The following is a 13,043-nucleotide window of genomic DNA, read 5'->3' as shown; positions in this document are numbered from 1 at the left end:
TGAAAATTTCATTTTAAGTTATTACTGAAAGATCACAGAGTCCCACTAAACAGATCACAGAGTCAATTCAAGTTTGGATTGTTGAATGTAAGAATACAAATCTTGTAAGAGGGAATAAAAACACATATAATTTCGTTCATATAAGACATGTGAATGTGATTATCTTCTACAATCTACAGGCTCTTATGAGTTAAGACCTACAAAGTCAAGTTATCATATTAATTACACAAGCAAGTCCTCATCTCATCTCTTGTTAACACCTATGGTCTTCAAAAACCTTGATCCTGCTCAGTCTTTAATCTGAAGGCAGCTCAAAACGACAAACAGGACATGTGTTCCTAATCCCAAGCCATGGAACAATACATTCACTATGGTACTTATGTCTACAAGGCAACTCTGCAACCTCCTCACCCAAACTCATCTCTTCTTTGCAAACCGCACAACAGCACATCCCGTCACCGTTCTCCATCACATCCTCATTCGTCAAAGGAAACACTTTCAGATTCTTTATGAATGATTTAGATGCTGGAGGCTTACCAAGACCAGATGAAATCTCAGCCTCAAACAACATATCATACTCTGTTGTATGAAGATCATAATCTTCATCATCATCTTCTTCCTCACGATCAATATCACCAATGTATAACTCCATGTTGCTTTCTGCATCATCTAGGTTAAACTCGAGACTAGTAGAATTCAACAAAACTTCCCACCCTAGACTACTACTTCCCCTTCTCTCACTTATCGCTAGATCTTCTAAAGAGATTGTGGCTGTAACAGAGACTGATACCGAATTGTTCTCATCAGCTTCTTCTGCTAAAACACTTAAAACCTCCCTTTCTTCATCATCACCATCAACTTCTTCCCACTCGAACTCCTCGTTGTTCATTCCTAACTCTTCCAATTGAAGTGAATCCCAACAAAGAGGTAATGTCACACTAGCATCATCATTCACATACTCATCATCTTCATTCAAATCTATTCCCCAAATCTCACCATCCTCCTCCTCCGCCGGCTCATCTCCATCATCAGAACCAAAACCAGATTCCACCGTAACTATAACATCGCCTGATTCAAACCCTAATAGCCTCATCCCATCAACGAAACCGTGTTCATTAAGGTTAACAACAAGATCACTGTTATCAACGAAACCGCTACTAGATTCTAACTCCAATCCAAAATCAAGTTCCGAACTATCCCCACGTATCTCGTAATTTTCGAAATCGTCGATTCCGTCATCAATAAGGGGACTTACAAGAGATTGCTCGACGCGCTGGTGAAACAGATCCATGACAAAGCTACGCCTATCGAGCAGATCAAGACCTTCGTCAGCCGTGAATACTACTAAATCGGGCACCGTAACGTGGCCGGAAGAAAAATTGGATTCTGAGAGGTCGAGATCGACGTTATCCGATTGGACCCAGTGAGGAAGCGAATCGAGGATCTGAGAAAGGGGTTGATCTCTCAGGTGATGGTGGTGGTGGTAATGGTCGAAAACGGCATCGTTAGCATCGTGGATCTGAAGGTAAGACATCTCCGCCATATTTTCCGTTCCCGGCCTTAGAATTGGATCTCTCTCTCTCTCTCGCTTTTAATTGTTTTTAAAATTTTATTTAATGGACGAAAAATTACAAAAGTGCCACTGATTCATGCTACATTGGGCCAGAGTTAAATGGGCTTATTGGAACTGATTCGAGTTTTTTTTTTTTTTTTTTTTTTTTTTTTACTGGGGAATTATGGCCGATGGTAAAAAACTAAAAATGGTAAATATTGGGGAGGAGTACTTTTTGTGCAGGTTGGCCAAAGATTTTTTTTTGTTTTGTTTTAGTGAAAGTGTGTGATTATACGTAATAACGTGATATTTGGTTAAAAAACATGTTATCATACGATCATAATTAACATGTATCATGAATAAATGGGTATGGCCAAGTGATTTTTGAATAAAATAGTGTGGCAAGAACTTTTTTTTAATTGTTTATTGTTTTCTGCATTACATGTTTTCTTTTATGATTAAGTAAATAACACTTTGATTTACTTCGAAAGCAGAGTGAATCTGTTTTATTCACACAACCAAAAAATGAATGGTCTATATATTTTGTATTCAACCTCATAATATACAATTATGTTTTATTTGTACATGTTTGTTTTAATGATTATGTGAATCTAAAATTGATATCTAATTTTTTTTTGTTAAGAAGATTGGAAGCAAAGTATCATCAGTGACGATAAAATTGTATATCTTTATGAGGTTGAATATACAATTTTACTCGATCTGATATATACATGGTTGTTTCAATAATTATGTCAATTATCTATGATATCTATTTCTTAAAAAGAAAATGAAAAGTGAATATCATCACTAACGATAATATATAGATTTATTCATATTCTATGTTAGTGTAGTTTTTAGAGTATTTTTATAGAAATTATTGTGATATCTTTTAGAATATAAAAAATGTCAATGTCTCTAATAAATAATAAACATGATATATTTTTCATCCATACTTAAATAAAAACTAATTTGGCAAATTTGAGCTACAATAGACTGAAATACTTATATGTAACAACAAATTGAAAGAAAAAGACATGAAAAAGGGAAAAACAAGTTTTATGTTGAATTCTCTGAATTTTTTAGGAAGGTGTACGTTCTCTACGTCCTATCAAATGGTAATCGGCCTTCGATTTTTCAAATTTTTAGGTCGTTTTCTAATTCTTGCTCTTATTTCTAAGGATTTGTCCATTCCTCAAGTTCCACAAAATTCAAGTCAAAGTATTTATATTTTTTTTATATTCAGTTGATCAATTTTTCATTATTTTATAATAATTTTTGAAATTGATATATATTTTTAAAAAGATCAGAAATAAAATATCATCATTGACAATATTAGTCTGTATTTTTTATAAATAATCAAGCCTCATAAAGAATATACAACTTTGCTCGATCTCATATATACATGTTTGTTTTGATAATTATATGAATTAAATTTGATATCTATTTTTTAAAAGAAAATATTGAAAAGTGAATATCATCATTGACGGTAATATATAGACTTAGGCCCTGATTGGTGATCCACTTTTCAGACTTTTAAAATGTTTAAAGCATTGACAGCCAATTTTTTGCCAATCAAACTTTTTTGGCTTTTAATTTTTTAAAAGTTTTAAAAGTCACTTTTTTTTTATTCCTTGTTTTTTCCCTTTTTTTTAAGCGTCAAAACCCAGATTTTAAATTTAAATAATTTTTTAAGCATTTTTTTTTCACCATTTAAAAGTTATCCAAAAGTATATATAAATATTTTATATAATTTATTTTTATAAATTAATTATTCTCATTTTTTCTCTTTCTTTTAAGACCCATTTCAATAATAAATTTTATTTTTTCATCATCATCACTAATAATACTATAAAAGAGTTTATGAAATACATCATTAATAAGAAAATAACATTCAAACAATACCTGGAAGGTGTCCGTGATGAGATTGCAAATGCTATATGGGCTAGTCGTCACTAGTTTTTTTTGGTTGCATTATTTAAAATTTAATAAGTTAATAAATTGATGTCTACAACTTCAATTATTTATATATTATTCTTATAGTTGTTTGTTTTTAATTAGTTTTCAAACAAAATTTCATATTTGATTGATTTATATTTTTAAAAATTTTAAATATCGTTAATAAAATTTATTTTGTCATTAAAATCTTATTAAATTAATTTCTGACACAATATATATTTATTATTAATACTTATCATAATAATAAAAATAACAGCTACAACTTTAAAAGTTGTTGATAAACAATTAGATTTTAACAGTTAAAGTTTTTAGAGTCAAAAGCATCAACAGCCAAATTCTCTACAGCTAAAATTTTAAAGTCAAAATTCTTACAACGATAAGTAACAGTTGTTACCAATTAGGCCTTAATCATATCTTATGTAAGTGAAAATTTAATATATGTCTTATGAGACATTGAAAATGTGCATGTACTTAGAGATCACTGCAATACTTTTTAGAAATGTCTCTAATAAATAATAACAATAAGATTTCTTTCATCAATACTAAAATACACAATAATTTGGCAAATTTGAGCTATGATAGTCCGAAATATCATTATTATATGCAACAATTAAACATATATATTAGTCGTGTTCTTTTACTAAACGCTGCGACAACGGTAACGACGAAGTGTCATGAAAAGATGAAATAAATTAAACGATACCGCAGCTTAAAATTAACTGTTTCAGATGAGTTGCGGAAGGTAAAAAATAAGTTGCGATGACATCATATGAGTCGCTGAAATTAACAATGACACTTCAATCATTATCTTCGTTCGTTCTTTGCGACAACTTTCCTCTCACTATTGTGTTTTCTTCTCTCTCCCAAAACTGTTTTTTTTTTCTATTTTGTCGCTGCCGTTGGTAAAAGAAAAGACTAATTCTATATGAAATATATTCCTTTTGTCCCTAAAAGAATATTGATGTTTAGAATTTTTTACACATTTCAAGAAAACAATGATTACTGAGTTTAAATATATTTATTCTTTGACTAAAGAGATATTATTTAATTTTACACCAATAACAATTCAAAATTTTAAATATTTTCAATGATTACTTTTTGAAGTTTACAAAACATCAATTTCTGTGGAACAAAAAAATATACCAAAACATCAATCTTTGTGGGACAGAAGGATATTTTGGGATATTTTTTTGTCTCACAAAGATTGACGTTTTGTAAATTTCAAGAAGTAATTATTGAAAATATTTAAATCTTTTGAATTGTTATTGGTTTATATTTTCTCTCTATACTAAAAAGTAATTATAAATTAATTTATAATAAAAACTAAATTTTTCTTAATATGTGTGAAAGTGTCAAAACATCAATCTTTGTAAAATCAATATTTATGAAGATAGAGGGAGTAAATTATAATCTTGTTCTTCACATCCACATGAGTTTTTAGTATCCCAAAACGACTGACTTAAAAACAAGAGGCTCTGTTGACAAAAAAAAAAAACAAGAGGCCCTGGTCGTCGGTCTTCTACATTTCTTGGGGCGGTGCTGGTTTAATTTTCTTTTCTGGTCTTTTAACCATACCGAAATTGCAAATATTGCAATTGCATAATAAAATACAATTATTAGTTTCCAATTCTATTGTTTATTTCACGATCCAGCCTATTTTTATCAATAATCCTCTTATATATGTTATATCATATTTTTTATCAGTATTTATGTTTTTACATTTGGTTTGTAGGATTAATATTGTACATCAAAACATCTCTTATGTACAGGTACAAAACCAATCCGGTCTACTTGTAGTTGAAAATTACGTCGACACTTTGATTGACCAACGTGTAAGACTACTTTCTAGGGTTTAGTAACAGCCTTTTTTTCTTCTAATTAGAATACGATATGTTTGCATGTGTGATACATGTAACTTGTATTTTTTCCATGATATATTTTATATCAGAAAAACGGAGGAAGCATTCTAACAATGCACGTAATTTAAACACTAATAAATAAATCTTTATTTATTATTAAATGAAAATTTAGACACCATTCATCAAAACATAATATATAGAAGTAATTAAGTACTATTATCACACGGAAAAATTAATGAAATTATATACTCCATATAATTCAAAACACAATGCAAGAAGAATTCCCAAAACCAAGGCTTTGAACAACATTGGACTTGGCACCTGTTATTTTTGTCTTTATTTAGACAATCCCCAAGCACAATATAATCAACATTCAAAACGGTTTATCGCATTTCCCATCTTGATTTATTTCATTAATATTACTACTATAAACTAATTATGCAAGTTTTTAAAAGAAAACAAGAAAGATTATAAAGGTTATTGGAATACTAGCTAGCTTAGCTTTGACCTTGCGCTCTTTTTCTTTGTTCTTGGACTTTTTGTCGCTCTTTATAACATCCCATATTCTCTTCTCCTTCATAGAACACACAAGTTCAGTCTTTTTCAGTTCATACCCACATACAAATTTATACGTACATCAAGCCAAGGAAAGGAAAAAGGAAGACAAAAATGGTGTCCATAAGGGTTTTTTGCTATCTTTTAATATTTTTCGTTTTGCAACTACACGCTAAGGTCTCCAATGCATACATTAATCGCCAAGGTATATATCTACATACGCGTCTATATACATTACTTTATTTCTATGTATGCTTCGGCGGCGTTAGTGTATAAACGTATGCTAATCAAAATTTCTCTATATATAGCTCTACAAACGGAAAGCACTAGTATTCAAATTGCCAACAAGGTACATACTTTACTATTCAATTGTCAATCCATGTATATATATTCTTTGCGAGGAAGTAAAAATTAGTCAGATTGGTTTTTTTATCAATGAACGTTTACTCGATCAATCATTTGTATTCTTAGTTTGCTGAAGATGTAGTTGTAAACCGAAAGACGTTGAAGCATGTAAATGTGAAGGTAGAGGCAAATGAGAAGAAAGGTTTAGAGATAGAGAGTAAAGACACGGTGAGGAAAAGAAAAAACAAGAAGAGACTCACCAAAACGGCGAGTTTAACGGCCGATTATAGCAACCCTGGTCATCATCCTCCTAGGCATAATTAATAATTATATATACATTTTTATTAGATGAAAGAAGAGCATATCTTTCATAAAGAGGCTTCAATTTGGTGCATCAGTCATCACTCATACGTTAAACACATATTTTTTACATGTATCTACTGATCATGCTAAGCGGAATATGGTCTTTTGAGTTATACCTTTGTATGTATTCAAGAGAGCCGTTTTTTTCGTTATTAATATCAGTATGTAATATATAGATGTTTCTATATCGGTTTTTAAAAGAAAAAACACAGGAAAAAAAAGAAATACCATTGTATCAGTGATTGTGATCACTTAATGGAGTATACAGTATTAGAGATTATCAGTGTAACAGTGTTGGTTTATTTTAGTTTTATCTTCCGGTTTGGTCTAGCTCGTACAATTTGGCTAGTAATGTATATAATCACTCTTTTTATAATGATCACTTTAACTTAGGAATTATCATTTTCGTCATATTTGTAATTCTCTCTCGATCTCTCATGGTTTTGACTTTGAGGTGGATCTTATTTATATAAGATTAAACAATGATATGTAATTCTTTTTAATGGATACTATATGTATTTTCTAAGAAAATAGAATAAATCTGGCGGTGAACGTTGAGGATCGGAGAGGAGCAACGCAAATCAATCCGAAGTTGTTGGACTGAAACAAAAGCTTTTAAATATGGAATCAAAATGTCCAATATTCATGTCGTATTCCAATCTATTATTACTACATGTGTGTTTTATAACTAATTGATTATTTTTGACAGAATTGATTAGTAACAACTGTGAATTGATCACTAATTAATTGTTTTAAACTGAAACAGTAAGTTAGAGGGTATAGACTTATACTAGTTCTCTAACTATCATTTCTTAGAAAAACGTTATACGTTAGTATTAGCATTAACTTCTGTTTGTAACATAAATAACAACAATATAAATATGATATAGTTTGACTTCAGTAACTTCAAACTCAAACTTTCAAACGAATTTTCTCAACGTTTTTACAAAAATAAAAAATGAAGACACTTTTCTTGTTTTTCACTCTTCTAATTCTTATTTCATCATGTAAGCTTATATTATCTATCAAGTGAGATAAAAAATACATATTGCATATGTTTCTAACAGTATATTGACTAAATTGTTGTATTTGTTTTTTTTGTTTTAATAGGTGTATCAAATCTTATGGGGAAAAATGTTATAGAGAGAAAAACTCCATTTTCTAATCACGGAGACCAGAGCCCTCAAAGTCCACCATATGTGCATTTTGGAAGCCTTTCCAGATATAATATTCCAGAGGCATGTAGTCAAATATGTACAGAGCATTGTTTAAGAAAAAATAGGTTGGTGGCATATTGTCGTATTGGTGAGATTTGTCTTTGTACTTCCTTTCAAATACCCAATCGTTACATTGCAACCAATCCTCCTAAACCATCTATAAAATAAAATTAACAACATCATATATATCTTCTTCTCAGTAAAAATCTGAAAACGTGTTCTTACAAAATTAATTTGATAAACTTCAACGGTTTACATATAATAAATCCACACTGGTTTTGTATTGAGTGAAGGAACACCCCAACACACATACAAGATACAACTATGTACTTTCAGTTTTTGAATTGGGCTATTGAGGCCCTAAAGAACCTACGTAGAAGGAAGATAAAAATTGGGACTCTACCGGGCCCATGATTTTGGTTTTAGGAATCCCCTATATAATAGATATATTTATGATTTTTTGGTTATAAACTTGTAATATAGGCGTATTATAATATACGGATTAGTCTGATTTTTGGTAAATAAGGATAGTACAGATTTAGTTAATTATAGTAACATATAAATCAATTATAGGTAATACTTAAAAGATAAAAAAAATCTCTCAACCTAATTAAAACAAAAAGATGTGATTCTTCTTTCACATTTTTTTTATATTTAAATTATTTTAAATTTTTATCTAATATATTTAGTTAATAAAATTTATGATTTTTCTGCATATGATGTAATTTAAACTTTTTAAAACAGATATATATTGCTCAACTGATGAATAAAAAAATATACAAAATGCCCTACATCACCTAAGAAAACTAGGCAAAGATTCAAAGTCATATTAATAAAAAAGAGACCAAAATGATTCTGAATACGAATGAGCATAAACCCTGATTTATCAGGCATTAAAATTAAAAAAATTTTGCATTTTATTATGGTTCTTTATTTTAAAGAATTCAGCTTTTAATAACTTTAAAAATTCAAATGTTTAACTTTTTAAAATTTTTAAAGATTATTAATATTTCAATTATTAAAACATGTATCTTTTTATAGAGTGTTTAAGATATGAATAATATTTAAACTTTATAAGAAGTTCAAATATTATAAGTATTTCAATTTCTAAAATAATAAAATTTATTCAAATATTTTAAATTTTAATAATATATACGAATTAAAATATCACATGACGGGTTATATGACAGGACATGTTTGAGTTGATATTAATAGAAAATTAAAATATCATTAATTCGGTGCTACACGGGTAAAATATCATCTCATTATTTTGTGAACTTTTTAAAAACTTTAAAGATTATTAATATTTCAATTATTAAAACATTTAATTTTTATAACTGTTTAAGATATTAATAATATTTAAACTTTATAAGAAGTTCAAATATTATAAGTAGTTCAATTTCTAAAAAAAAAGAAACTTTATTAAACATTTTAAATTTTAAAAATATATTTAGATTTTTATGAAGTTTTTTCTGCGGTGTACAACGAATTTAAATATCACACGACGGGTTATATGGCTAGACATGTTTGAGTAGATATTAATATAAACTTAAAATGTCATTAATTCGGTGCTACATAGATAAAATATCATCTCATTATTTTGTTAACAATATGAATATTAGATTAATAGACGTATCTAATTAAATTGATTAACTAATTCTGTAACAAAATAATTAATATGCGGTATAGTGTAAGTTAAATCATATAATTAACAATCAAAATACAATATATAATTTTAAAAATAAACAAATCAAATAAAGTTAACAAACAGAAATTAATATTTTTATCAAATAACTTAAACTGCATTGTACCGTGGGTCAAAATCTAGATCTACTAGAATATATCTTACAAAATAGATGATATTTTCATAAGTTATATTCAACATATGATTTCATGGCATAGTGTTTGAGCAAAAAAAATTAAAATAAATAAAATAATCATATATATAACATTTTAAATAAAAATTATAAAATAAATGTTAATTTATGCTCTAGCACCGATCTAATTCTAGTTTTTTTTTTTTTTAACGATGTCCAACAAATCCGTTTCGTCTACCTTTTTCCATCGATTCATAAGTTACAAAATTACGATACATTGATTTAGGCATATCACATCATATAGTTTACATGGAGAAAACTACATACCTCTTTCCAAAATTGCGAAACAAAAAAAAATCCATTTTTATTATAAAAAAAGAATTACCTCTTTGTTGAACTATTTTCGTTGACACTTTCTCAATAATGTGGTTTTGGTAAAACAAGACTAAAATGAAAATTTGCATAATTTTACCATATTTTCCTTTTTTTTTACATCATCGTTATTTGAAGAGACTACATATACTTTGATGGAAAAAGTTGTATGATTTTATTTTCAAAAAATGCATAATAATGAATATAGTCGACCGTCGCATATTCGCGGAAATGACCAAATCATACAAACAAAAAAGCGTAGGTAGTATAACCATAACATCATCATAGACACTTACAACATACATAATGAAATGGTCCATCATTACTCATTCAACATTCATCATCATCATCATAAAACCATAACCGACTCCAAAAAAAAAGTTGGTGACTATAAATACAAACGAAAGGTTTAATCTTTCTCTCCCATTTCCTCCGACTCTGTCTCTACCCACTTCCTCCTCAATCCTCATCCCACTACTCTCTCTCTCTCTCTCTCTCTCTCTCACTCACTAACAACAACTGAGTCATCAACTCATCACCATGGGCGAGGTAACTGAGTCAAATCTTTTCTCAACCTTCTCGAATCTTCCTTCTTCTCTCGTTTTTTATTTTTGTTTTCTCCCTAAAATAAATAAATAAATGGGTTTCATTTGCTCACTCTGTTTTGTTTCTAAGCAGAAGAAGAACGAAGGAGACAACAAGAAAGGTGGAGAAAACAATGACGGAGGCAACAAGAAGAAGAACGAAACGGCGTCCGTCACCGTCGTTTTGAAGGTTGACATGCATTGCGAAGGTTGCGCTTCCAGAATCGTCAAATGTGTTCGCTCTTTCCAAGGTTCGATTTTTTTTCTTCTTCTTCAAAATCTTCTCTCAAATCCCCATTTCGATTTCTGTTAAAAGTTCTAATTTTTTAATATTCAGAACGTTGTGAAAATCCTTATTCCACGGAACTTGTTACTTGATTTTTCGAAAAATTTCCTATTTTGTTGGTTGGATAAATGATAATAACAAAAAAAAAAAAATGTGTTCTTTTGTTAGGTGTTGAGACTGTGAAATCGGAGTCGGCGACAGGGAAACTAACGGTGACCGGAGCTTTAGATCCGGCTAAACTGAGGGAGAAACTTGAAGAGAAGACAAAGAAAAAAGTCGATTTGGTTTCTCCTCAACCCAAAAAGGAGAAAGACAAAGACAACAAAAACAAAAACGACGATGACAACAAAAACAAACCAGAGGAGAAGAAGAAAGCAGACAACAACAATGAGAAAAAACCCAAAGAGGTAACCAAAATTTAAATCTCTCATCTGATTCTCAAATGTTTTAGTAATTATAATGTTTGAGTATGTGTTTTTTGTTTTGATTATAGACTCCGGTAACAACGGCGGTACTGAAGCTGAACTTCCATTGTCAAGGTTGTATTGGTAAAATCCAAAAGACTGTCACCAAAACCAAAGGTTCGTTTTTTATTTTATTTTTTTCCTTTTTTGTTTTTTTTTTGTTCTGTTTGGTAGCGACTCGCTAACGGTTTGTGAAACGCAGGTGTCAATGGTTTGACGATGGATAAAGAGAAGAACTTGGTAACAGTTAAAGGAACAATGGATGTGAAGAAGCTTGTTGAGAGTTTAAGTGAGAAGCTGAAACGTCCGGTGGAGATTGTACCACCGAAGAAAGATAAAGAGAATGGTAACGAAGCTGGTGAAAAGAAGAAAGGAGGAGGTGGAGGTGGCGGAGACGACGGTGGTGGAAAAGAGAAGTCCGGTAATAAAGGAGGCGGAGAAGGAGTGAATATGATGGAGTATATGGCGGCTCAGCCTGCTTACGGGTACGGGTATTATCCAGGTGGGCCTTATGGGTACCCGATTCAAGCCCACGCGCCACAGATTTTTAGCGATGAGAATCCTAACGCGTGTGTCGTTATGTGAAGCGGCGGCGGCTTATGAGAGAAGGAAGTTTGGTGGTAGAGATTTGTAAATATGGTTTTATAATCTTTGGGGTATTTTGGGAATTCCATTACGGTTTCAGTTTTTGATTTTCTTGTTTCTTTTTTTTTTGGGTTTATTATCTAGCTGGGCATTATTTAATTACTGAAGTTAAAAGATGCAAATATATCCTACAAAGTGATTTTTAATAATTTTCTTTTGTCTAGTGTTATTTTAACTGGGAATAAAAAAAATTTAAAAACTTAATTAATTTGATATTACTTGCTTTTTTTTTTATTCATTAGACTATTTAATATATGAGTTGTGGTTGTCATAAAAGATAAACTAAAAATGACAGCAATCAAATAAAAATCTAAAATGCCAAAGATGTTGTTACATGGTCTAAATTTGATATACTAAAAGACTGAAAAATTATGATGTTCAAGTAAATGATGAAATGCATACTTAACTTAACTACATTACAATTTTAGTCAACAATTCTTATTGTTTCGCTGTATTAATCACCCACATGTAACTATAAACATCCCAAACTTTTTATATACAACAAACAAGTATTGTGTCTTGTGTGTTTATGTACAATCGTACTGTGCACAGTTTTTTTTCTTTACCAATAAGAGTTTACAGAGTAATGGAGACAACAATACGGATACCTCCGGCTCCTTTGCTTCCAATTTGAAAATTAAAAGCGAAGTGGTGAATGTCTCATAAATGCTTAGTCAAAAAAAAGTACATCATAAATGCATAATTACATAAACTACTCTCATCTCTTTTTGTTTTTCCTTTGTTGTAATAAATTTTAGCTTACGTAGTTTCTTCTCTTCCCACCACTCACTCACTTGATTGGAAATCTCTCTCGTCTCAATCACATATTTTTCCTTCTTCTTTTTTTATTGGGTTTTTAACAATTACTACGGATTATATTACAAACAAAATCTTTGCCCACTCTATTCTTTATTTCCTGATTAATGTTAAAGATCAAAAACTATACAATTTTTGTTTCAAAATTTGATTTTCAATTTGGTGACAAGAGAAAAAAAGTTGGTGATAAAGTAAAGTGTAGTGAAGAAATG

The 13,043-nt window shown here is 29.9% G+C and overlaps 3 protein-coding genes and 1 pseudogene across 4 annotated transcripts; 3 read left to right on the top strand and 1 right to left on the bottom strand.

Annotated features, from left to right (window-relative positions):
* Positions 1–40: 40 nt before the first annotated feature.
* Positions 41–1,597, bottom strand: LOC104726672 (uncharacterized). Its single transcript, XM_010445587.2, has one exon. It carries the CDS (start codon positions 1,541–1,543, stop codon positions 296–298), a length of 1,248 nt encoding a protein of 415 aa, XP_010443889.1. The 5' UTR covers positions 1,544–1,597; the 3' UTR covers positions 41–295.
* A 4,283-nt stretch (positions 1,598–5,880) lies between these two features.
* LOC104729019 (protein GOLVEN 11) lies at positions 5,881–6,591 on the top strand. The gene is made up of 3 exons (XM_019232132.2): positions 5,881–6,145; positions 6,231–6,271; positions 6,394–6,591. Exons 1-3 carry the CDS (start codon positions 6,037–6,039, stop codon positions 6,589–6,591), a joined length of 348 nt encoding a protein of 115 aa, XP_019087677.1. The 5' UTR covers positions 5,881–6,036.
* A 964-nt stretch (positions 6,592–7,555) lies between these two features.
* On the top strand, positions 7,556–8,015 carry LOC104726671 (putative defensin-like protein 224 pseudogene; annotated as a pseudogene). The gene is made up of 2 exons (XR_015571421.1): positions 7,556–7,637; positions 7,741–8,015. The product of XR_015571421.1 is annotated as a putative defensin-like protein 224 pseudogene (transcript).
* Positions 8,016–10,320: 2,305 nt separating this feature from the next.
* LOC104726670 (heavy metal-associated isoprenylated plant protein 3) lies at positions 10,321–12,164 on the top strand. Its single transcript, XM_010445584.2, has 5 exons — positions 10,321–10,585; positions 10,715–10,871; positions 11,075–11,313; positions 11,400–11,487; positions 11,573–12,164. The coding sequence occupies exons 1-5, from the start codon at positions 10,577–10,579 to the stop codon at positions 11,953–11,955; spliced, it is 876 nt and encodes a 291-aa protein (XP_010443886.1). The 5' UTR covers positions 10,321–10,576; the 3' UTR covers positions 11,956–12,164.
* The last annotated feature ends 879 nt before the right edge of the window (positions 12,165–13,043 follow it).

This window comes from Camelina sativa, chromosome 11, assembly GCF_030686135.1.
Source record: "Camelina sativa cultivar CO46 ecotype springtype chromosome 11, ASM3068613v1".
NCBI lineage: Eukaryota > Viridiplantae > Streptophyta > Magnoliopsida > Brassicales > Brassicaceae > Camelina > Camelina sativa.
Note: the sequence above shows the minus strand (reverse complement) of the source record. Positions and strands in the feature narration are given on the sequence as shown.

Coding starts and splice junctions, on each gene's coding strand:
- LOC104726672 (XM_010445587.2), bottom strand. CDS start 1,543: ATGGCGGAGATGTCTTACCTTCAGATCCACGATGCTAACGATGCCGTT.
- LOC104726670 (XM_010445584.2), top strand. Junction 11,314..11,399: donor ATGAGAAAAAACCCAAAGAG/GTAACCAAAATT, acceptor TTTTGATTATAG/ACTCCGGTAACAACGGCGGT. Junction 11,488..11,572: donor GACTGTCACCAAAACCAAAG/GTTCGTTTTTTA, acceptor TGTGAAACGCAG/GTGTCAATGGTTTGACGATG.
- LOC104729019 (XM_019232132.2), top strand. CDS start 6,037: ATGGTGTCCATAAGGGTTTTTTGCTATCTTTTAATATTTTTCGTTTTG. Junction 6,146..6,230: donor AGGTATATATCTACATACGC/GTCTATATACAT, acceptor CTCTATATATAG/CTCTACAAACGGAAAGCACT. Junction 6,272..6,393: donor GTATTCAAATTGCCAACAAG/GTACATACTTTA, acceptor TTGTATTCTTAG/TTTGCTGAAGATGTAGTTGT.